The sequence below is a fragment of the Odocoileus virginianus genome, chromosome 32 (assembly GCF_023699985.2).
Source record: "Odocoileus virginianus isolate 20LAN1187 ecotype Illinois chromosome 32, Ovbor_1.2, whole genome shotgun sequence".
Lineage (NCBI taxonomy): Eukaryota > Metazoa > Chordata > Mammalia > Artiodactyla > Cervidae > Odocoileus > Odocoileus virginianus.
The window spans coordinates 8959909-8986890 of record NC_069705.1 but is presented as its reverse complement, the minus strand read 5'-3'; the positions used below and the strand labels follow the sequence as shown (position 1 = coordinate 8986890).

At 40.8% G+C, this 26982-nt stretch overlaps 1 protein-coding gene across 5 annotated transcripts in view; it reads right to left on the bottom strand.

Annotated features, from left to right (window-relative positions):
* ZNF385D (zinc finger protein 385D) overlaps window positions 1-26982 on the bottom strand; it is a 931599-nt gene that overhangs the window by 119163 nt on the left and 785454 nt on the right. For 4 of the 5 annotated variants that reach the window (XM_070459851.1, XM_070459849.1, XM_070459853.1 and 1 more), the window contains one exon: window positions 26062-26172. The exons of the other annotated variant lie outside the window; for it this stretch is intronic. In XM_070459851.1, the coding sequence (XP_070315952.1) occupies window positions 26062-26172 (111 nt within the window). The remainder of the gene's footprint in view (window positions 1-26061; window positions 26173-26982) is intronic. 5 annotated transcript variants of the gene reach the window in all.

The window sequence follows — 26982 nt, the reverse complement described above, 5'->3', positions numbered from 1 at the left end:
GGAAGGACCGAGAACACAGGAGCAGGGGAGTGAAGGAGATGAATGCCTGGGTGGGTGGAGGAGGAAATTCGGGGGAAGGAGCTCCCGAGTCCCATCCAAAGGGACTGCTGCATGGCTTTGTGGAGGGGTAGATGCTACATTGGAGAGATAAATAAACCTGTGACTATGCACAGCCAGCTGGCGTGTGACTTCCTTACGGGCAAGAGGCTAGATCTCCCCAAGCCAGTATCGCGGGCATAGCTATGCTCTCACATGTGCTTGCAGAGCGGTCCCTCCTCCTCGCAGGTAACAGAGTGCAGAGAGGAGCTGCTGGGCCGCAGCCAGGGGTCGGAGCATGGGGGAAACGACCCTTGGGTGCTCGGTTGTCCTGCTTACAGATGCTGCTGCATGTCTCTATAGACGGAACTTCAGAACTTTCTCTGGGACCCTCAATGGGAAGGGGTGGAGAAAAGGGATGCTGTCAGAGATATCTTTTCATATAACACCTTAGCGTTCACTGCCATAGTATATTCTTAAAAAGCAGGAAGCAAGATATGTAGTGTTTCAGGAGACTTCCTCTCTCTTCTTCATCGAATATTCTACCTCTGGTTAAAGTAACATAAAAAGACAAAATTCTGATTTACTTTTTCTTATAACAGATGGTGGGAAAATGAAAAATGGTGATGCTATTGTTGTTTCTTTTAGATTAAACATTGACTTGACTAACATCATTGTTAGTTTCAATTTCCACTCTCTCATTTTCTCTATAACTCAGAGGTGGGTCACATTTCCCCAGATCTTTCAAGAACATAGGAAACAAAACTGGAGTGCAAACTGCCAAAAGATGTATGTTCCCTTTGTGATGGCTGCAAGAATCACTATGATGAATGAAATGCATGGACTCTATGGTCAGAAGACCTGGTTCCAAGCCTAGCCTCACCCCTTGAAGGCACAGGGGATTGACATAGCCAGAGCTTGAGCTTCTCATTAGCAAAGCTGAAGTAACAATGCTTGGTTATTTGTTCATTCATTCATCAAATGTTATAAGAATCCATACCATGGACTCAATTCTGGGCTAGATCTAGGGCTGATGCTGAAAAAACAAAAAAAGGAAAGAAAGGACTCAATCCTTGTACTTGGTAAGCTTAGCATCGTTAGGATTAAAGGAGACTAAATTTAAAAATCATTAAGTTCTTAATACATAATCATTACATCTACTATTGCCCAGAACACTGTAACTATTAAGACACACAGACCAACCTTCGTTCAGGTTATGAAGTTTTTAGGGGATTTCTAGATTTCCATTTTTTTTAAATCAGCAAAAAAGAGCAATCTGCTTTCAGATGAAGTGTTTCTCCCACACTGGATTGCTATAAGAAAAACCAAAGTGAATTTGCATGCACATATGCATGAATCATACTGAATTGCTAGCATTTGGCCATTTCGACCTATAAAGCCAGTGATTTTATATGCCCATCATAATATGTCACTAGTGAGAAGGTGGGCATCAAAAGACATACGTGGGAAGGAGAACGCAGAGTGATGAATAGCACATGTTGCAAAAATTTCAGTCTATTCAACATCACATTTGACTAAATATAGATTTCTGATCATTAGACTTTAAGATATTCTTCAGAATGGAACATTTTGGCTTCCTTCTGGTTTCAGCTCCAATGTGAGTTCTCCAAGTCTAATGAAAAATACCTTTGAAATGAATCATGTGTACCCCATATCTGAAACAAAGGTAGGCAGCACTCCACAAAAGTCTCTGTCAGTGGTCCGTGATAAAATATCCTGAGTAAATATTTCAAGTAGAAACACATTCAGCGTCTTCCCAGATCATTTTATTCTTCACATTTTCTTGTTTATCCTTCACCAGTTCACTCCAGCACATACTGAGTTCATCCCATGCTTACTGAACGCCTAAGATGGCCAGAAAGCGTTCTAGATACTGTGCATTCAAAAACCCACTTGCAGCAGGGTGTTTAGAGGGACAAACAGCCCATGTGATTTATGACCTGGCTCTCCAAAATATCCATGATGTCTGACTTCCAAAACTTTCTGCAATCAGTTCCCACAGGTACAGAGATTTGAGGGGTAAAGATCTTGTGACCCGAAACCTGAGTCTATACTCCATGAAGATGGATATAATCACTGCCATAAATTAGCCAGTTACGCATAAAGCTACAGTGACAAACAAGGCCACAAGCCATGCCAGGTCCCTGAAATTACTGATGCACGACCAAACCTACAGTGAGTGGGAACAAGTGGCCCTCGCCTGGGACAGTGCAGCTCTAAATCTTCCCAACGGATTCAGAAATAAGCGCTTCTCCATTTCACATGAGTGGAGGAACTCACTTCATCATTGGCCTGTCGTATGAATTGCTGACACAAGAAACTTATCCCCACTTAGAAAATCACAAATACTAGGAGATTGCTTGTCAGTTGGAAAATGCCTGGTTTTTTCACCCATGCTGTCTTACATATGAAAATAAAGACCAATTCTTACGGTGGTACAATTTGGAGCACTAAGCATTTAAACTCTCGTTTGCTGCAGTAATCCTCTAGCAGTAGACTTTTCGTGAATCTGTCAACGGCACATACATTTATTTATAACTATGCATCTATTACCTCTCTCTATGACTCAAAACGCCAGCAGTCTGATACCTGAGTAGCAATTCACTGGATAACATTTTGAAAAATGTTAGGTCAAACCTCCATTTATTATACATGATCTTGTGGTTGAGGATTAGAAAGTGAGAGGAAAGCCAGAATCAGCCTGTCAGTTTCTGAGACAAGCTACAAACTGCTCCCAGAATTAACTGAAATAATTTATCTGCATTTTAAAAAATAACATAGTGACTATGCATGTTCAAAGCTTTAGAGGAAGACAGAACCGACCAAAAGGATAGACTATACATTGGCAGAGCCTAATTGACATCAATTATCTAATTGAGGAAAAATGATCAAAGTACTGGACACTTAGCAAGACTTACCTCAGACACAACGTGTGGTTTTGAAAAGATGTTGAGTATGTATAACATGACTACCTTTATGTCAATATCAGATATAAGAAGGAAAAAACAATTCACTCTAAATAACTGCTGGGAATTTGACACCTTACTTATAATACTCTCTTTAATCCTCAGAGACATCTTATATTGTTGTGCTGGTATCTTTACTGTACCGTTGAAAATCTGACATTCATAGACATTAAAAAAGCGTCTTGAACAAAATCATACAACTAAAAAGCATGGAGGTAGGACTAGGTGGGTCCAAGTCCCTTAGACTGTACATTCATGAAGTTTGGGCAGACGGTACCCTGGAAAATAACTGTTTTATCACCTGGACTCCCACCGTGGAGCAGCTGCAAAATTGACACTTGGGTCTTGGTGATTTCTCAAGGGATCATCCAGCGATTTTAAAGAGTTTGCTCCATCAACACCTAAAGCTGTTTACTACAGCAGGCTTAACATGACTCCCCTCCATTCTCCAGCAAAAGATGCTTCAGCTCTCTGTCACAGAGAGGCTGTAACGAAACTCCTCTCTCCTCAGCAGCCGTCCCTCAAGCTCTGACCGGGGGGTGAGCTGGGGCAGAGTTTCTGCATGCGGCTCGCTCCAGGAAGCACAGCTGGGCTGAGGAGACCTCTTTTCCTAAATTCTCTTGCCAAGCTGAATTTTATGATCTTCCCTGGCAGAGGATCAAATGCAAACTCCTAACTTACAGCCAAGTTATCTTACAGCAGCTGTTGGAAGAACTAATTTAGAATGCAAATCTGGTCCTTAATCTACAGAAAAACTGTTGCAATGATGGATGACTTTTGAAGCAATAGTTCATGAAAGACATCTCTAATGCCCTCTAGTATTACAGAGGAAGAAATATTTAACTGCCATTTGCTTTTATTTTGTTTGCTTTGGGGCAACAAAGCCCTCTAGGAGGGGCTTGAAATCCCAGGGAAAAAGGGTCCAGGTGTTTAAAATCTGCCTCAATTGTCTCTTCCACATAAGTAACACAGAGATCAGAAGACAGATGTGGATGCTAAGCTTCAGAGAATTTCTCTGTGTGCAGGACTTCACTGCATTAGGCTAAATCATCTAAAGGACAAGACACCCAGATGTAACAATTTGTCTAGAATTCCTCGCAATGTCAAGGAAATAGAAAAGTTAGTACCCATCACTGATCCTGCTCACAGGATCCTGTTGCTCCACTTAGGAATTATCTAAGTTGACAGAGGGTTTCCTCTCTTTATTCACTTACTTGCCAGCTAACAGTGACCTTGTACAATACCTAATGCATGAAGCGTTCACGGAATCTTTCCACAGCTTTGATCCTCAGGCCTTCAATCCACCAAAATCTCAGAAAATACTCAGTCCTGGGCATGAGGAAGTTTCTTATTTTTCCATTGAGTGACTGAAAGACCCTGAACCTGGGGAATACCTATGCAGATCTCATCTGATGGCAGCCGTCAGAGAGAAGGCAAGAGACGAATGCGTGTCTCTACCTGTTCCCGTTTTATTAGGCATGAGAGTGATGATGGCGGAGCTTCAAATCAATTCAAAGAACCATTAGGATAAGAATGGGATGGAATTTATTCATGTAAATAATGTCACTTTGAGAAATACAAACTGTTGAAGACAATATTTTAAGCAGAAAAGGTATGTTCTATGAGGCTATAAATTAAATTCTTAAAAGTATATAATTCATAAATACATATGAATATATTATAATAAATATTATACACATCACATATTTATATTTATAGATATATATGCAATGCATTATATATTTATGTAAAATTTATTATATATTATCATTTCAAATTTTATATTATATATAAAATTCTTAAAATAAAACATTTATAAATATATCTCATCTATATAAAATATAGTCACATATATGCATATATACTTATATATTATATCATTTGCTTACAAATGATATCATGTTAAGCAATAGGACTTGATATTAATAATCAACAAAATTAGAAGAAAACAAAATAAATAATGAGAGATTGCTCTAAGGAGGGAAGAGTTAGAAAGGTGGGTTTTTAATGAGTCTTTCAGTTTGGCTTTGTATATAATGGAGGAACACCTGTCCTCTAAGTGACTTAACTCTGACTGATTTATCTTGTGCTCAGGTGCTCCGGCGTGTCTGGCTGCGACCCCACGGGCTGCAGCCCACGAGGCTCCCCTCTCCATAGGGTTTTCCCGGCAGGAACACTGGAGCGGTTTCTCCAGGGGAGCTTCCTGACCAGGGGTTGACCCTGAGTCTTGCAGCTCCTGCACTGGCAGGCGGGATCTGACCTTTGCACCGCCGGGGCCGTCGACCAGAAACTCTCAGGGCCTGTGGTACGCTTCTCACTCGTCCCTCTCTCCCTGGCTTCCTGCTCCCCCGGAGTCAGCGTGCTCAGAGCAGAAAGGGACGCAGGGGCAGGACCCACGCCTGTGTGTACCCTGCTTCTCCCCAACCCGTCCCACCACTGCTACCCGTGCCGACGCAGACGCACAGCCATCTGTGTTACTGACCCACCCGTCTGTGGGAGGGAAGGTGGGGCTTCAGCTGGGATCAGGCAGCTCGCCCGGATTCCCACCCAGTGGGGGGGTGAGTGGGACTGACCGCAGGTAACAAACACCCTCTTTGCTCCCCAGGGGCGCTGCCAAGGCCCCTGGTCACCCCAAACCACGTATCTGGGCGCTCATCCTGTTTGCTCTGGCAGTACCGGGTGGAGGACCCCAGCAACGCACCTGGTGTTAAGAATACCAGACAGATCCTGGATCCGCCGTCGAACCACTGGCTGTCCATGGAGGGACCAAATACTGTGGTGTCAGAAAAGGAAGGCAGCTCACAAGAGGACGACTCTTCATCCATGGAGGGTCCACTGGGGAGAGGGGCCTCCCTTCACATCTTCTAAGAAGGCCTCCATTCCTTGGCATGGGGTGTGGGCTTTGACGGTGTGGCGAGGAAAATCAAGGAAGACGAGCTGCGGGAGGGCCGAGATGCTTCCAAGCTCGGGTGAAACCAAGTCCAGGTATCATGCACGCATCATGGTATTCACTGAGTTGTTAATTTATGCACCCAGCAAATATGTATTAAGCAAGATATATCAAGTACTCTCTAAGTACCTGGACAAAACAGTAAACCAAACAGGCAAAAATATTTGCCCCTATAGAGCTTACAGTCTGATTGACAGCAGACAATCAGCATAACAAATAAGTAAATGATGTAGCATAGTGTAAGGTAATTAGTTCCTGAATGAGAATCACCGGGTAAGGAGAAGGAAATGACAAGTGTTCAGATCCCAAGCACAGAGGTCAGTGTAAACATCACTTGGTGGTGACCTGGGGGCAAAGTTTGAAGAAACAGACCATGCAGAAATGAGGAAAGAGTGTCCAGGCAGAAGTAAGAATCCATGCAAAGACCTAGAGGTGGGAAGGCCTGGAGTATTTAACACAGAGTCAGGACTGTGGGAAATTCTTCAAGAGATGGGAATACCAGACCACCTGACCTGCCTCCTGAGAAATCTGTATGCAGGTAAAGAAGTGACAGTCAGAACCAGACATGGAACAGCAGACTGGTTCCAAATCAGGAAAGAAGTAAGTCAAGGCTGTATATTGTCACCCTGCTTGTTTAACTTATTTGTAGAGTACATCATGAGAAATGCTGGGCTGGATGAAGCACAAGCTGGAATCAAGATTGCCGGGAGAAATATCAATAACTTCAGATATGCAGATGACACCACCCTTACGGCAGAAACTGAAGAACTAAAGAGCCTCTTGATGAAAGTGAAGGAGGAGAGTGAAAAAGTTGGCTTAAAGCTCAACATTCAGAAAACTAAGATCATGGCATCCAGTCCCATCACTTCATGGCAAATACCTACAGAAACAATGGAAACAGTGACAGACTTTATTTTCTTGGGCTCCGAAATCACCTCAGATGGTGACTGAAGCCACAAAATTAAAAGATGCTTGCTCCTAGGAAGAAAAGCTATGACAAACCTACACAGAATACTAAAAAACAGAGACATTACTTTGCCAACAAAGGTCTGTCTAGTCAAAGCTGTGGCTTCTCCAGTGGTCATGTATGGATGTGGGAGTTGGACTATAAAGAAAGCTGAGCACCGAAGAATTGATGCTTTTGAACTGTGGTGTTGGAGAAGACTCTTGAGAGTCCCTGGGACTGCAAGGAAATCAAACTAGTCAATCCTAAATGAAATCAGTCCTGAATATTCATTGGAAGGACTGATGCTGAAGCTGAAGCTCCAATACTCTGGCCACCTGATGCAAAGAACTGACTCATTGGAAAAGACACTTATGCTGGGAAAGATTGAAGGCGGGAGGAGAAGGGGATGACAGAGGATGAGGTGGTTGGAAGGCATCTCTGAGTCAATGGATATGAGTTTGAGCGAGCTCCAGGAGATGGTGAAGGACAGGGAAGTCTGTTGAGCTACAGCCCGCAGGGTCACGAAGAGTCGGACACGGCTGAGTAAGCGAACAACAGCAATGACAACAGCCCCGGGCTGGGGCCAGTTTGGGGTGAGTGCGATACTTGACTCAGGAGGAAATTTTAAGGGGATCCTAAAAGACTCAGTAATCAAGATGAACACTATTTTAATGCAGTATTTTGTAAACATTTAAGTCCACGCAAAATGGGAGTTCCCTAGCAGTCCAGGGTTCAGCCTCTGCACGTCCATGGCTGGGATGCAGGTTCCATCCATGGAGGGGGAACTGGGACCCCACACGCCTGTGCGGCCCAGTCAGAGAAACACACAAAGTCCATGCGAAATTCAGAAGTCCAAGGCGAACAAAACAGCAACCTTTGATACGGGACAGAATCTGACTCCACACCGCCCAGCCCAGCCTCACTCACCCCATTCCCATAAAAGCTTATGCACAAAAACAGGCAGCCAGCCAGTGAGCCACAGTGGGCCAGGTCTGACTTTTTTCACACTGCATTTGTTATTTGCCCTGGTGACTGAGCTGTCCTGCACCGACTTAAACTCGGCATGTGCCTCGCTTACCTCGCCCTAGGCCTGGCCTGCGAAGGGGTCACATGCCCGCAGAGGCGGCAGCGGGAGGAGGGGGGGGTCAGGAAGGCCGCTGGAGACCACGTGTCGAGGCCCTGTGACTGGTCCAAAGACTCCGCCTTTCAAGCCAAATGAAATGCATCAGCCCTGGAGGGTTTTTTGTTTTTCAACAGAAAAGCCACCTAGTCTCAACTTGTCTTGTAAAAATGATGGGTAAAAGTAGAATCAGGGAGAATGACTAAGAAGATGTTCATAGTATTCGAGAAGAGAGGGGAGATGACCGTGTCGAGGATCAGCGGGAGCTGGTGAAGAAGTACTGATTCTGGAGGCATTTTGTTTGTTTTGGTTGAAGTAGACTTGACTGACAATGTTGTGTGGTAGTGTGTGAAACTTCAGGTATTCAGAAGAATGATTCTGTTATACACATATATGTGTACACACACACATGCACACATAGGTTATTACGAGATATCAGCAGAGTTTCCATGCTATAGAGTAGTGTCCTTGTTCATCATCTGTTTTATGCATTTGTTGTTGTTCAGCTGCTAAGCTGAGTCCAACTCTCTGAGACCTCATGGACCGCACCACACCAGGACCCTCTGTCCCCCACTATCTCACAGAGTTTGCTCAACTTAATGATCATCAAGTCGGTGATGCCATCCAACCGTCTCCTCCTCTGTCTTCCCCTTCTCCTCCTCCCTTCCATCTTCTCAGCATCAGCGTCTTTTCCAGGGAGTTGGCTCTTCCTATCAGGTGGCCAAAGTATTAGAGCTTCAGCTATATCAGCACTCCTTCCAATGAATATTTAGGGTTGATTTCTTTTAGGATTGACTGGTTTGATCTTCTTGCAGTCCGAGGGACCTTCAAAAGTATTCTCCAGCACCACAGTTTAAAAGCATCAATTTTTTAGTGCTCAGCCCCTTTGGGAATGAACTGAGATCATTCTATCATTTTTGAGGTTGCACCCAAGTACTGCATTTTGGACTTCTTTATTGACTATGAGGGCTACTTCATTTCTTCTAAGGGATTCTTGCCCACAACGGTCATCTGAATTAAATTCACGCATTCCCATCCATTGATTCCTAAGATGTCAGTGTTCACTCTTGCCATCTCCTGCTTGACCACATCCAACTTACCTTGATTCACAGACCTCATATTCCAGGTTCCCGTGCAATATAGATGTCATTTTCACCCCCAGATACATCCATGACTGAGTGTCATTTCCGCTTTGGCCCAGCCACTTCTTTCTTTCTGGAGTGATTAGTAATTGCCTTCTACTGTTACCCAGAAGTGTACTGGACACCTTCTGATCTGGAGGGCTCATCTTCCAGTGTCATATCGTTTTGCCTTTTCATACAGTCCATGGGGTGCTCTCAGCAGGAGCACTGGAGTGGATTGCCATTTACTCCTCCAATGGACCACATTTTATCAGAACACTTCACTATGACCCATCGGTTTTGGGTGACGCTGAATGTCATGGCTCATAACTTCACTGAGTTATACAACCAGAAGGCTATGATCCATGAAGGGGCTTTTATATATAATAGTGTATATATGTTAATCCAAATCTCCTAATTTATCCCTTCCCCTCTTTTCTCCTTGGTAATCATAGGCTTGTTTTCTATGTCTGTGGGTCTATTTCTGTTTTGTAAATAACTTCAGCTATATCATCTTTTTAGATTCCATATATAAGCAATATCATATGATACTTATCTTTCTCTGAATTACTTCACTTGGTATGAAAATCTCTAGGTCTAATCCATGTTGTGGCAAATGGCATTATTTCATTTTTTAGGGCTGGATATATTTTGGAGGTAAAACTAACATGATGTGTGTAGAACTAGACAGAGAGGGTGAGATAGGAGGAAACGATGGTCTGGACATTATCATCAGGTGAACCAGAAGCATGGATTTGCCATTGTCAGAGAGATGCTGTAACAGAGAGCAGGTTTAGGAGAGTGGACCGTGGCCTTTAGCTTTGAATGTTTTGGGTTTGCGGCACCCAAATTTGCTCATCAAGTGAGCACACAGAGTGAGCAGTCGATATGACAGCATGAAGTGGAGGAAGAGATTTCAGCTAAAAATACAATATTGACACCACCTTGAAATCTCTATGGGGCTTCCGTGGTGGCTCCAATCTAAAGAATCTGTCTGCAATGCAGAAGACCTGGCTTTAATCCCTGGGTCGGGAAGATCCCCTGGAGAAAGGAAAGGCTACCCACTCCAGTATTCTTGCCCTGAGACATCAATGGATGGAGGGCTATCATCCATGGGGTCACAAAGAGTCAGACACATATGAGTAACTAACATTTTGAAATCTGTATAGACAATTTATTCCCCTCTCTCACCTTCAGATACTGAAGCCAACTGTCCCATGAACTGGAATTGAAAAAGCTTTTGTGTAGAGAAGACATCTTTTCATGAGATAGCAGTATGTTAACTTTCACTCTTTTGAGCATCTCCAGTGGCCTAGGAGTTTATTTAAAAACAAAAGAAACTGGATTCTCAATGAAGTACCTATGGTCAAGTTAGTTTCCACTGAGTTTCAATTTATCATGCTTTTTTCAGTTTAAAGATTGGCAGCCTGTTTCAGGCCAGAGGAAATGACAAGATCAAACTGTTAGTAATGATGTCACAAATGTGTAACTTCCCAAAATCTGCATCACATTTCCTGTCAACCTGTAAAGTGCTAACAGAATTACAATGTAACTAAACACCTCCACAGGGGGAACACAGGAGAAAGAGAAGGGAGAAAGGGAACTCTTCCCTGAGTCATAAAGATCTGTTATTTCATATACATCTCCAATAAACGATAATACATTTGTCAGACAATCTGGGTCTGTTCAGGTCAGTTCAGTTCAGTTGCTCAGTTGTGTCCAACTCTTTGTGACCCTATGGACTGCAGCATGCCAGCCTTCCCTTGTCCATCACCAACTCCCGGAGCTTGCTAAATCTCAAGTCCATTGAGTCGGTGATGCCATCCAACCGTCTCATCCTCTGTCATCCCCTTCTCCTCCTGCCTTCAATGTTTCCCGGCATCAGGGTCTTTTCCAGTGAGTCAGCTCTTCACATTTGCCCTTGTTTTGTTTCACAGATTAATGTAAGGATTAATAATAGCTAAATGCATCAAATGAAAACAGCAGTCTCTCTTTGTAGTCCTATTTCACTCAAAAATAGAAATTTATAATATTTTGTAATAACCTATGATGAAATAGAGTCTAAAAAAAGAAATATATATGTATAACTTAATCATTTTGCTGCACAGTTGAAACTAACACGGCACTGTAAACCAACTATATTTCAATAAAAATTTAAAACTCATGATTCCCAGCAACCAAAAAAGTAAATGATGTATTAAAAAATAGAAATAAATCATTATCCTAGGCAGTTCATCCACAGACGAAACTGTAGGTTTTGTTGATTCAACCTTTTGATAAAAAGGTACGATTTCTAATTAAACCCATATTTTTCTGTACTTCCATATTCTACACAGGTTTTTTCTTATAATGCTGTACTCTAAAAGTTAAAATAACTTTCATCCTTCTCTAACTTACTGTTCTACATTTTATAAAGTAATAAAATCCAATGAAATACAAGGAAGAAAAAATGTCTTTGTGGGGTACCCAAATGACATATCAAATGTTTCTTTAAGTGGATATTTATTTTAAATACTTTATGAAATCAATAAATATTTTTCCATGAAAACGTCTATCATTGCTCCAGTACTACTCTGAAAATGCCACTGTTTTAAGAAATAAGAGTTCACTTGGAGAAATAGAATTGCTTTTCCTGCACAGAACACATATTACAATAGAGAACAGACTTGAGGTTGCAAAGGAGGGGCGGAGGAGAGGAGGACGGGAGGTTTAGATTAGCCGATGCAAACTGTTACATGCAGGGTGGATGCAGCACACGGGGCTACATTCCACATCCTGTGACTCCCCATCATGGAGAAAAATACAGAAAAGCACATGCACACAGATAGCTGAATCACTGCTGCACAGCAGAAATAACACAATGTAAATCAAAAGGCCTTTAACAGAAATATCATTATCGTCATAGCTAAGAGTAATGCTGACTCTGAGCAACTGATTTAAAAACATTTACTTCTCAATGTCTTTTTAAACCACGAAGAGAGCTAGTGTTACTTAAAATAAGTTCAAAATTTAAGATAAATATTCCCAAGCCCAAGCCAAAACATAAAAGAAAAAAAAATCTAACTTGGGAAACCATTTTCAAATCCACAAAATTAGACTTGCAAACATTCTAGTAAAACGTGTGCTAAACTGCTTTTTACAGCAGCACTGAATATTCATTGAATTATCATTCATATGATTTTAATTTCTACCATAACTGCATTAAGAATGGGAAAAAGTTAACACAAAAATAAGGAGAAATAGATTATAAGCTACTCTTTGGAATGAAGAAGGCAAAAGCACAATGATAAGAACAATACAGTAGAAATTACAAACCCGATTTTGAGTGCTATTTTGGGAGCATCTTTTGTATGAGGGAGCAGACTGAGGCAAAGATAGCCATGACAACTCAATGAGACCAAATGTAAATGATAAAACCATGGACAAAAGCCTTGAAGGAAAGTGCTTTTCCCTTCCCGGGATGATCTGTGCTGGCCTTCCAGGTGTAATATTATGTGCACTGATGAGCTGATCAACAGAACAGAACATCTACCCAGCTGTAATCAAGAGTGATTGATGGTTGGGACAAAAAAGTTGATTATCATGACAAGTTCGCTGATGCAGAGAAAATAAGCCTCTGCTTGGGAAATGGATAAAACCTGTTCAGAGACTACCTCCTGAAACCTTATTATATGGAATCTAAGAGAAGGCTTAAAGTTGTACAGAGGGGCCTGATGCCCCAATAAACCTGATAAGAATAAATCTGCCATACATCAATCTTCAGAGACCGCTAGGTACAGGATTTAAAAATACATGTAGACCCAATAAAATGGAAGCCATGCACTCTCAAGGCTATGTGTGCGATTCTTAAAAGTTCTCTCTCCATGTCTCAAATTATCACTGAGAACTGCACACGGACACAGAATATTAAACTTTGACGGCAGAGCACGCCTGCACATGGCGTCCACCACTTCTCCACACAAGGAATGGGCTCCCAAAGGACTGCAATCTTTACTACTATCAGATTCAATTTGTATCAAAACTGAGATTGGGATGGAGACAACAGATCCCGGAGGCAGTATTTTGCATTGGAAATAAGGTTTGGCAGGCTTGAGAAAGGTGAATCCAGGCCAGAACGTAGGGTACATGTACAGGTTTGTGAAACAGTGGCTGGATTATGCAGAGATCCACAGGTTGTGGAGATAGGCACCCCTCTTTTCAGATTCTGGCTCTACCATCATATTCTAGCAATGCAACCTAAATGTAGTGCGCGATTTATAGCAAGCCTGGTACAATGTCATTCTCCATCAATTCACGATACAACCAAACAGCCTCTCCTCAACTGCTGCTGCTGCTAAGTCACTTCAGTCGTGTCCAACTCTGTGCAACCCCTTAGACAGCAGCCCACCAGGCTCCCCCATCCCTGGGATTCTCCAGGCAAGAACACTGGAGTGGGCTGCCATTTCCTTCTCCAATGCATGAAAGTGAAAAGTGAAAGTGAAGTCACTCAGTCGTGTCCGACTCTTCGTGACCCCACGGACGGCAGCCCACCAGGCCCCTCTGTCCATGGGATTTTCCAGGCAAGAGTCCTGGAGTGGGGTGCCACTGCCTTCTCTGACTCCTCATCTAGTCATCCTAAAATACACAGTGGGAGAAAGGTAGGTTCATCTCATCTCCAGAGAGATCTTTGGTCATGGAGACACTCAAGAAAGGCAAGTATATTTCATCACAATTACTGTAGTTAATTAGGGCTAGTGGTAAAGAACCCACTTGCCAGTGCAGGAGAGATAAGAGACATGGGTTCAATCCCTGGGTCAGGAAGATCCCCTGGAGGAGGGCACGGCAAGCCACTCCAGTATTCCTGCCTGGAAAATCCCATGGACAGAGGAGCCTGGTGGGCTACAGTCCACGGGGGCACAAAGAGTCAGACACGACCAAAGCAACTCAGCACACACACACTATAGTTAATTAACACAGAGAACAGGACTCAGCAAAAGAGACAACAACAAACACAGCTATAAGGAAAGGAAAAGTCCATAAAACCCAAAATGGCCTAAGAACAGTTTTATGAATTACCTCTCTCCCCCACACCTCTGCCCCATGCGGTCCTAAGTTTCCAGGGCTATGGTGAGACTGATAATATATGAAACACTGAAATAAGTTACAGTGAAATATAATAAAAAAGTGCAAGGAGCCTAATAAACAGTGACTACAATAAACGCAAATGGTTGAACAAACTTAATTTTTCAAATTTTGAGGCTTTTTATTATTGGCAACCATTAATGCAGTTGCTGCTTTCGGTTTCTACAAGCTCATTAGTGCCTAGTGATATTATGAGAAATGCATATAGTGATAGAAAGAGACACAAAACAACTGAGGACATTTATAGAAGACATGTACATCAACAATTTCTGAGCCACGGGGCTATATCAAGGATCTTATTCCATGGCTAATAAGGACTTCATGAGTCAGAAAGTGAGGAGGTGGCTGGTGTTCTCTGAAATCTTCAGGGTATAATCATAAAGTTAAAATTGGGGGATTTGGACTACACTGATTTCTTTGCAAATAACTGAAAATTCAGAGGTTGTTACAAGGCAAGCTTTCCTCATCACAAGAACCAGCTTCGAGGCGGTTCTCAAATCTAATTCCACTTATTAATTTCTTTTTCAAGTTATGTGACTTTCCATTTCTCAGGTTTCAGGGAACCAGTTACTTAGGATACGAATCCTGCTTTGTAGGCAGGTGGTGGGGAAGAGGTAACCTAAAATTCCATTTTTTATGAAAATGCAGCAGTTATTCTAAATGTTCTTAGTGAAGCTGCAATAGACCCTGTCTTAGAAAATCCTGTTTCAATGTTCATTTTCTTGAAATGGCAATAAAGAAAAATGTTTCTGGTCTTGAGTACTTTGGAAATTTATTTATTCAACATTTATTGAGTGATACCTAAGATTTGTAGAGCTCTCCCAACATTAATAGGCTGCCTGCCTCATCTTTGGGGGCAAAGAAAGAATTTTAGTATATTTAATCGGAATCACACCTCTTGCTCACCATGTTTAACCCTCCCCATCACACTCTGTCCGTGAATGGTTTACACATGCCTAACTCTCTTCTCATACTCTGCATTCAACAGGTGGCATTTGATGAAACAGACTTGCAGAGATTCTCTATTTCCCCCACCTGTCAAAACTTACTACAATAATGTTGCTTGGCCTTGAGGCAATTCTCAATTTTGAAATATGTTCCTAGGTTCTAGCAATCTGTACTAGTGGCAATCTTACCACTGGCATTAAACTTGACTAACTAGTTCGTTATTTGTAGAGCCGAAGTGACCGATTGTCTTGGCTGAAAACTTTCAGCCGACACCAATACAAGTCTTGAAATAAATTTTCTTTAGGGGAGGTCCCTTTATAAGAGAAGTAAAACAAGGAACACAAACTTTGATACAATAGGCCTGTTAAACCTAATTGATATCTATAGGACATTTCACCCCAAAACAATGAAGTTCACCTTTTTCTCAAGTGCACATGGAACCTTCTCCAGGATAGATCACATCCTGGGCCATAAATCTAGCCTTGGTAAATTAAAAAAAACTGAAATCATTCCAAGCATCTTTTCTGACCACAATGCAGTAAGATTAGATGTCAATTACAGGAGAAAAACTATTAAAAATTCCAACATATGGAGGCTGAACAATACACTGCTGAATAACCAACAAATCACAGAAGAAATAAAAAATGAAATCAAAATATGCATATAAATGAATGAAAATGAAAACACAACAACCCAAAACCTACGGGACACTGTAAAAGCAGTGCTAAGGGGAAGGTTCACAGCAATACAGGCTTACCTCAAGAAACAAGAAAAAAGTCAAATAAATAACCTAACTATACACCTAAAGCAACTAGAAAAGGAAGAAATGAAGAACCCCAGGGTTAGTAGAAGGAAAGAAATCTTAAAAATTAAGGCAGAATAAAGCAAAAGAAACAAAAGAGACCATAGCAAAAATCAACAAAGCCAAAAACTGGTTCTTTGAGAAGTCAAATAAAATTGACAAACCATTAGCCATACTCATCAAGAAACAAAGGGAGAAAAATCAAATCAGCAGAATTAGAAATGAAAATGGAGAGATCACAACAGACAACACAGAAATACAAATAATCATAAGAGATTATTATCAGCAACTATATGCCAATAAATGGACAACTTGGAAGAAATGGACGAATTCTTAGAAAAGTACAAGTTTCCAAAACTGAACCAGAAAGAAATAGAAAATCTTAACAGACCCATCACAAGCATGGAAATTGAAACTGTAATCAGAAATCTTCCAGGAAACAAAAGCCCAGGACTAGACAGCTTCACAGCTGAATTCGACCAAAAATTTAGAGAAGAGCTAACACTTATCCTACTCAAACTCTTCCAGAAAATTGCAGAGGAAGGGAAACTTCCAAACTCATTCTATGAAGCCACCATCACCCTAATACCAAACCCTGACAAAGATGCCACAAAAAAAGAAAACTACAGGCCAGTATCACTGATGAACATAGATGCAAAAATCCTTAACAAAATTCTAGCAAACAGAATCCAACAACATATTAAAAAGATCATATATCATGACCAAGTGGACTTTATCCCAGGGATACAAAGATTCTTCAATATCCACAAATCAATGTAATACACCACATTAACAAATTGAAAAATAAAAACCATGTGATTATCTCAATAGATGCAAAGAAAGCCTTTGACAAATTCAACATCCATTTATGATTAAATAAAAACCCTCCAGAAAGCAGGACTAGAAGGAACATATCTCAATATAATAAAAGCTATATATGACAAACCCACAGCAAACATTATCCTCAATGGTGAAAAATTGAAAGCATTTCCCCTAAAGTCAGGAACAAGACAAGGGTGCCCACTCTCACCACTACTACTCAACATAAATTGGAGATTTTGGCCACAGCAATCAGAGCAGAAAAAGAAATAAAAGGAATCCAGATTGGAAAAGAAGAAATAAAACCCTCACTGTTTGCAGATGACATGATCCTCTACATAGAAAACCATAAAGACTCCACCATAAAATTAATAGAGCTAATCAATGAATATAGTAAAGTTGTAGGATATAAAATCAACACACAGAAATCCCTTGCATTCCTATACACTAACAAAGAGAAAACACAGAAAGAGAAATTGAAGAAATAATTCCATTCACCATTGCAATGAAAAGAATAAAATAATTAGGAATATATCTACCTAAAGAAACAAAAGACCTATATACAGAAAACTATAAAACACTGGTGAAAGAAATCAAAGAGGACACAAATAGATGGAGAAATATACCGTGTTCATGGACTGGAAGAATCAATATTGTGAAAATGACTATACTACCCAAAGCGATCTATAGATTCAATGCAATCCCTATCAAGCTACCAACAGTATTCTTCACAGAACTAGAACAAATAATTTCACAATTTGTATGGAAATACAAAAAACCTCAAATAGCCAAAGGAAATCTTGAGAAAGAAGAATGGAACTGGAGGAATCAACCTGCCTGACTTCAGACTCTACTACAAAGCCACAGTCATCAAGACAGTATGGTACTGGCACAAAGACAGAAATATAGATCAATGGAACAGAATAGAAAGCCCAGAGATAAATCCACGAACCTATGGTCACCTTATCTTTGACAAAAGAGGCAAGAATATACAACGGAAAAAAGACAACCTCTTTAACAAGTGGTGCTGGGAAAACTGGTCAACCACTTGTAAGAGAATGAAACTAGAACACTTTCTAACACCATACACAAAAATAAACTCAAAATGGATTAAAGATCTAAATGTAAGCCCAGAAACTATAAAACTCCTAGAGGAAAACATAGGCAAAACACTCCCCAACATAAACCACAGCAGGATCCTCTATGACCCACCTCCCAGAATATTGGAAATAAAAGCAAAAATAAACAAATGGGATCTAATTAAAATTAAAAGCTTCTGCACAACAAAGGAAACTATAAGCAAGGTGAAAAGACATCCTTCAGAATGGGAGAAAATAATAGCAAATGAAGCAATGGACAAAGCATTAATCTCAAAAATATACAAGCAACTCCTGCAACTCAATTCCAGAAAAATAAACGACCCAATCAAAAAGTGGGCCAAAGAACTAAACAGACATTTCTCCGAAGAAGACATACAGATGGCTAACAAACACATGAAAAGATGCTCAACATCACTTATTATCAGAGAAATGCAAATCAAAACCACAATGAGGTACCATTTCATGCCAGTCAGAATGGCTGGTATCCAAAAGTCTACAAGCAATAAATGCTGGAGAGAGTGTGGAGAAAAGGGAACCCTCTTACACTGTTGGTGGGAATGCAAACTAGTACAGCCACTATGGAGAACAGTGTGGAGATTCCTTAAAAAACTGGAAATAGAACTGCCATATGACCCAGCAATCCCACTTCTGGGCATGCACACCGAGGAAACCAGATCTGAAAGAGACGTGTGCACCCCAATGTTCATTGCATCACTGTTTATAATTGCCAGGACATGGAAGCAACCTAGATGCCCATCAGCAGATGAATGAATAAAAAAGCTGTGGTATATATACACAATGGAATATTACTCAGCCATTAAAAAGAATACATTTGAATCAGTTCTAATGAGGTGGATGAAACTGGAGCCTATTATACAGAGTGAAGTAAGCGAGAAAGAAAAACACCAATACAGTATCCTAATGCATATATATGGAGTTTAGAAAGATGGTAATGATAACCCTGTATGTGAGACAGCAAAAGAGACACAGATGCACAGAACAGTCTGTTGAACTCCGTGGGAGAGGGTGAGGGTGGGATGATACAGGAGAATGGCATTGAAACATGTACATTATCATATGTGAAATGAATCGCCAGTCCAGGTTGGATGCATGAGACAGGGTACTCGGGGCTGGTGCACTGGGATGACCCAGAGGGGTGGGATGGGGAGGGAGGTGGGAGGGGGTTTCAGGATGGGGAACACACGTACACCCATGGCGGATTCATGTCAATGTATGGCAAAACCAATACAATACTGTAAAGTAAATACATAAATAAAACTGAAAAAAAAAGAGAGAGAGAGGTAAAACACAAAGCTGGGACTTAGAAGCCTGGTTTTCAGCCCTAGTGTGATATGTTTTAATATCTTAGAGACCTTGAAAAACTCACTATCTTGGCCTTTGGCTTTTCCATCCATACAATCTATTAAATGGACAGAATGATTTCTTAGACATCTCTTAAGTCCTAACTTACCAATTCTCTGAGGGACTCACAGTATTCCATAGAAATATGAAAATCTCTGTGATTACTGGAGGCTATGTACACATCTGCTTGTCATATCTAAAATCAACTTTCTCTTTCTAGACTTTCAAAGTCAAATTTTCCATGTCTAGGGCAAGTCGATACAAAAGTGAATTTTATTCATTTGTTTTTCCTTGTTTATCAAGAAAATAAGCCCAGAGAAATATGGACTCTTTTATAAGAATTTCTCTTTTATTCTTAGTCCCTTACCTTTCACTCCATCCACAGTTGAAACTCTAGAAGGTTCAAGTCAATTCAGAGTGCTGAAAGGTCCCAATTTGAAGTTTTATTTTTAAAAGCCTGACAAAGAAACACACTGACTCTTCAACAGATTCCCATATTCTTAACTGGCACATTGTCTCCCAAAATCTAGAACAGCCAGGCCCAGTATTTCTTGTTCGGTCTTACTGTTCAAGGTTTGTTTCCTGAGAATTCCTGGCAGGGTCTCGGGCTCTATGCAAGACGTAGAGTTGAGTGAACCGAGCACCCTCCGAGGACCCGCTCCGAGGAGCTCCTCCCATGAGCTGGCCCGGTGACTCCAGCCTACCAGCCCGGACGGTGTCCTCGGGCACTGACACCGGACTGCCCTGTCCTAGAACCGCATCTGAAGGGGCAAAGTGCTCAGGGGGAGGGCCCGACAGTCAGGCCAGCGCTCTAAATAGCCTGCGAGTCCCGGAGACAAAGAGCACACACTTCTGAAAGAGATGCTTCAAAGTTGCCTGAAAATTAAATTTATAACTGGGTTCCTCTGAAGATCCTTCGGGACACAGCAGCAGCAGCAACAGACTTAAAGAGGTTGAGAGTTTTTTCATTTTTTTTTTATAAAGGCAGCTGTGCCAAGGACAAGTGGTACCTGCTGGTTTTAAAGGTAAAAGGAGGTGAAGATTGACCTGGAGTGGGCATCTCCAATGTTAACACAAAGATACACAAAGACGCTTTCAACAGGGTTGATCTCTGCAAGCACTTTTTTTTTTAAAGAAGATATTTTCAAACTTCTATATTCCTTAAGAAGTACTTTAACACTTGAAGAGTGAAATATCTGTAACTTAGTTATTTATCCCATAAAATTAAAATGACCATTCCATTTCATTCACTATAGAGTTTATAATCCCATTGCCTACATGTTGCATTTTATATCCTTACAAAATGGCTATAAGAAATGGCTCATCATTTTAAATGAGATGATTGTGGAACACAATTAAGATAGGCTGTTAAGAGAAAACACATCTAGACAATGGGTTGTCAAATTCCTGATAGAATTTTTTTTCTACCAATTCACTCAGCTTCTTTGGATGCTGTGTGGCTTCAGGTTTGAGGTTACATGGGTTTTCCCCCAGGCATAGATCTGTACTAACCTTTCTCCTAAGATATCAATAAGACACTGAAATTTGAATGAGACAACAATAATATCACTCAACTTTCCTGGGCATCTCTGAGACTGAAGACACGACCATAAACAGGCATGAAATATTTAGAAAATTGCAGCTGAGACTTGCAAAATAAAATTTTCAATTTGGGATAAAACACGTAGCTTGAAAACCATAACAGGATAGTAGAGGTGAACATCCTTTATAAAACTGAAGCATACTCATAAAGGAAATTTGGAAAATAAGTAAAAACAAAAGAATAAATAGTTCTTCCACTCCAAAACAAGTATGAGTTTTTGTTTTTCTCTCCATCTAAGCAGTGTTTCCTTTAAATATCAGGACTCTATCCACCCCCCATATTACTGATTTAAATATTTAAAAGATGTGTCCTAAGATCTTATGTTAAAGACAGTGTAATTATCTAAGTTTGGTCATTTGGTAAGAAAAAATACTCCCATTAGCATCTTCATCATTATGATGCCATGTTTGATTATGGAAGTTTTCAACAGAGATAGGAACTATATTCAAATGTATTGTTTGGTTCCACTATATTTCTGGGTTCTAAAATGCAGAACAAGGATGATTTCTATTTTACAATACCATCGGGAAATGTATCAATTATATTGGTGATGCTCCCGAGGGTTCCCTCTGGAGGGGCTTGCAATCTGTAAGGAGTGTCTTCTAAGGAGGTCTGCTTCATCAAACAGTCCCCTGGAGTCATTAACGCTTGGCTGTCCTGAGTCACACAGGATTTGTTCCTGCTGTATTCTAGTTCGGGGGTGTACAATGACACTTGCGTTTTCCTTGTGTTTATGACTAACTGTGTGAGTGAAGGGCAGTGAAGGGGCATTGGGAAGGCTCTGCAGACCTTGCAGGGAGTGGAGCCCGAGGGGAGGACGGCCCAGCACAGTGGACTGACTGCCCAGGTCATTCCACCGGGCAGGGAGGCCTGGGACCCTCTCTCTGGGACGGTTGGGCGGGAGACACCCAGGACAGCCACACCGTCTCTGAAGGGGAGGCTGGCTCTCTGGGTGGACGTGCCGCCCTGCCTGGAGCAGGTGAGGCAGAAGCGGCCTGGACACTCATACCAACCCGGCGTGGCCAGCCTCTGCCATGCGGCCTTGGACAAGCCTCCTCCGCGCTTCATGCCTTAGTCTCCACCTTGAAATGAGCACGCTTTCTTCCGTCTCTAACATACCAGTAAGTGCTGTTTGGGGGACGGCCACCAGAGTGACACTTAGATGCTACAAGTTTGTGACCCCTCAGTTTCGGGGCCTGAGATCTTATTTTCCATTCTGTAAACAGTCATTGAGTAATTAATCATACTCTACCTCACTTAATAATCTCACAGCCACGCTGGACTTGCTGTAAATTGTCTTTCAAAGGCACACTTACTAACTGGTCCAGGCCAATGGTCATTTACACTTATTTTAAGATGTTGATAAAATAATTGGTCAAATTACAACTTCTCATTCTTTAATTGGAAGCCTTTTTGCATAACTCCATGTGTGTCCCACATAAATGCCAAAAAGAGTTTCATTTTTTCCCCAAAGTGAATGCCTGCACCAGGCGAAGGTAATCTGATTTAAAATGCATATAATATAATGTGCTACTTAGAAAAATATCCATAGGGCAAAAAATGGAAAATGTACTGCACAGGAAACATGTATGGTATAACACCAAACTACAGGCTTTATAACACGAAGGGTTAAAAAAATAAATAAAAGCTTAGAGGGAAAGGAAATTGAATTTTCATGATGCAGAGATGAAAAGAACTACAAGCTATTATTTTCATTGGAAGAGGAAGAAGCTTTGAAATGTAAAAAGGTTCATAAGGCAAAAATACTTTCTTATGTGACAGAGGATTCAACCAAGCATACAAGTGAATTACAGCATCACTTTTCCAGATTCTAGGTTTAAGAATGGAAACAGGATGATAAATGCTTGATATACGTGGAAAGAGCAAACAGGCAGTTTTATTGGGATTTAAAGCTTTTGAAGAATAAAATGATCTATATGCACATATATATCTATTTTCTCTTTATTTAGAGACATTTATATATGAATGAATGGATCATAAAATCCAATTTATCTTGGCATTCAGTATTAAATATTTCATGAAATTGGTATTTATAGAAATGACCAGTCAATGAATAAACAAATCTTATATTTTCAGCACATTAGTTTCCTTTTATTGACATCATAATGCCATAGAGACATTTTTAAGGTCTCTAAAGGAGTTTCCACTCCTATATTTCAATTTTGCAATAATTATATTTTGCTTGTACATCACAGTTAATAGTTCACTATGTCATTCATAAACTCAATAATATTGGAACTTCCTACATAAAAAAATATATAATTTAAAAAATGTGCACAGCATAGTAAATTTATATTCAAGGTTCAAGACAAGGAAAAATGTAAGGGCAATGAAGGCATGTGTCCAGTTCGCACAGATCAAAGAACTGGCCTGTGCGAATATTTGACACATTCATGTGGCCATGCTATTCAGTCCAAAGCTGAATCAAACATCCACATGAGTATCTACTGAAGGCATGACAGGGATATTTAGGTCCTAATCCCTGGAATGATGGATATGTTCAGTACATGACAAAGGGGGTTAAGCCAGCAGATGAAAGTAGGTTGCTAAGCCAATAAATTTAAAATAGAAAAGTTATTCTAGATTATCTAGGTGGGTCCACTGTGATCACAAAGGTCCTTAAATGTGGAAGGGTGAGGCAGAAGAGAGAGCGATTCCATATGAGATGAGCTCAATCGGCCTTGTAGTCTTGAGGATGGGAGTGGGTATCAGGCCAAGGAAAGAGGGCAGCTTCTAGAAAAGAAAGACAAGGAACTGAAATTTCCCCAGGGCCCCCGCAGGGCCATCACTGCTGACACCCTGCTTCCGGCCCTGTGAGGCCCATTCTGACTCTCAGCTCCAGAACTACGCGGTCACACAGCGGAGTCACCTTAAGACACTAAAGGTGTGGCACTCTGTTAGAGCAGCACCTAACGGGTAGTCAGGCCTGCAGCTGCACAGTTACGACTGACACTGACACGTGTCACACCTCCAAACACTGCAGGACTTCTCCTTTCAGAGGGATCTGAAAGCAAAGCTGTCGGAGTGAGAACCGTTTCCCTAAAAGATACATCCTGGTCCCTATATCACCTTGAAAATTCATTAGCAAATGAACACAAATACATTTTTTTATCCTCTCTTATGATGGAAATAAAATAACTTTACGTTTTAGAAAAGAAGTATGCAAATCTTTATTTTTATTATGTTCCTTATGTTAATAATCATAATATAGTGTTTCCTAAAGAACATCTAACAGCATTTCTAATTTTTTTTTTAATCTGATTTTTATATCCATCTGGAAGGTTAGTAGAAACACTTAAAAAGACATTAAAAAAAAAAAGGATCAACCGTCTTGAAGTGGTAGCTACCCATTACTGGAGGTCGTCAACCCACAGACTTAGTCTTGATGTGGGCAATGGTTTTCTTTCAGTATGTGGGAGATTGGGTTAAATAAGCTTGAAATCTCTTTCTAAGACTTCAGTTCACAGGAAGTTTCCTTAACATGGACAAAAACATTAACAGTGAAACTGTTGGCAGAAAGCTTGATATTTGAAGGAGCCCCTTAGACGTAAGGAGTGGAAATGCGGCTCCTAAAAGACTTCCTCAACATCACCCAGCCAGTTCCAAAGTGAAATGTCCCAGAATAAAGAAGGGTACACTCAACAACTATGGAAATGTACAGCTGCTTGCCGAGTATTGAGAAATGATCAGGACTGCATTACTAAGTTCAGAGCTCTTGTTAGTATGTCAGGGAAACTTTTTGTGTACCAGCTGGGAGAGAATATTACATACTAATCACTTGAAATACTTGTAAGTCAAACTATAGTAGTTTTCTTAAAATTCAAATCAAGGTGCTAATTATTAAAAAACAAACAATGAAACAAACAAACAAACAAAAACAAAAGACAACCTTTCAAATAAAATGCTGTATGCTTACTGTATTCTTTCAATATTAATAGTAGCCCATTCGAGTGCTATGCAGGCAGACTCCTCTCCACATTTTTAAGTCAGCAGAGGGAATGTTATAAAATTACCCTGGTGATTGTACCAGTTTAAGGATGAGATCACAAGACAATAGCAAAATTTATACAAAATGAAATGTTCTCACAGAAGGAAAAAGCCACTCTTTTTGTGACACGTCTATTTCCTCTGCCTGATTATCTCATATGCAACCCTCATCATCAGATCACCTAAGGGACCTATTTGCATAGGGTGATTAAATGCTAGAAGGCCTAACATTCTCTAGAACCCAGATTTGTTTGGTCATCTCCATACAGCACATCAATTTAGGGCCAGCTCATGGCACCCTGGAGGGGTCACACTGATAGGCTGGGGTCCTCTGTTTGCCAAGCGCACCCACAAATGTTCAATTTTTGTTCCTTCCAAACCTGCATTCCTTTTCTTTTCTGTTATCTCAGGACCAACTCCACACCAGGGCAGGTTGAGGAGTGGCAGTATTTTCCATATGGGCTGCAAGCCAAATTAGCTTCTGTGTTGAATCCAGAGTCAAGCTTGACTCTTAGAAAAGGTATAAAAGATGCAACTCCCTCTCTGTGAAAAACATGCAAAGGGTCAGGTCTGCACTATCTCCCTCCTGCCATGCTTCCTCCTAACTTCTACTCATTAGGGGCTGGGCTCCTTTGAGGTCTTTAGAATCCCCTGTTAAAATGCTAGTCCTTCTAGGTCGGGGACTTGAGATCTGTAACACAAAAACAGTTAATGGCACCAGAGCCGATCTGGAATTAAGCCTCATCAAAGCAGGTAAAGAGAATTCACAACGTCAAAACCATGGCCTTGAAATATCACCTGGGACCTACCTTATTTCAGAGACGTTATTTATTGAAAATCTCGTTAGTCCTAGATTTTGACTGTTGCCCAAAAACAAGTGTGTTATCTAAATTTGGCATTCCTGGGAGCCTGAAAATACCATTAAAGCACAAGTGCAGTTTGCTTAGGTGAGATTTTTCTATAGAAAATGACCCAACATAATATAACAAACTCCAAAATTAAAGCACATCAGGAGTTAAAATGTTATCTTTGAATTTTGACATGCTCAATCGTTGGAGAAAAATGTTTCAGAAATCTCTTCTGCAAGATTAGAACAGCAAACTGCATTTTTTCAGTGAATACTAAACGGTAAACTTACATCAGAATTAAATCTCAACTGGCAAATGTTGCACGAAATGATCTGCTTTCTTCGATGAGGAAGAGGAACCCCGAAAGTATGATTTATTACAGCTTTCTGAATCGGGTCCATCTGTAATGACAAAAAAAATACAACAAATGGAAATAAAGCTTGTCAGTTCCATTGGAATGTTGCCTGTTTCATTAAAGAACCAATCTGGATAGCTTCAATCTACTGCTTGCACTAGAAAGAACATTTTTATTCTAAGAAACGGCATTTCTACTTTCTTAGAAAATAGACAACAATGAATCGGAAGCACAGTGTGATAAAGAAATGATAAATGTACCCATTAGAGTCTGCATGCTAACCGCTTCTCTCATTGAGGATCCACAATGGTCCCAGTTTGATAACCCTCCTATATAATTAAAGATTTATCAAAACTCAAGTTATCGTGACTGTGTAAAATCTTACACAGCATTGAGTCTGTACCGTTGCCTCAAATGGACTTCAAAATAGACGAAAATGGATAATTAACCTTCTGCTATGTTTGGTATCTTCTCTGCCTAAAGAATCTAGCATGGGTTTCCCCTGCTATCTGAAAGGAGAAGCCACTACCTTTAGCATCCATCTTGCTAACAGCTGCAAAACGCAGATGGAGATAAAGCACAGAGGTTCAGAGACACAGCGAAGAGCCTCGGTGGCTGGCCGCTGAGACGCTCGTGTGCTTCCCTGGAGAAGAGCTGGCAACAGCAACCTCGCTGATCAGGGTCTGCGCCGCCTCAGTGAGGGCTGCTGCAAAGACAAAGGCCGGGCACCGTTTCCACCATTTGTCCTTTTTTCTTTTTGTAAATCCTCTTCGGATTTGCTTCGGTTAGTGCAAACAGGTACTGATACAGGTCTTTGGTCAAAGCGAAGTGATAAAAGACAAACTTTGAAAAAGCA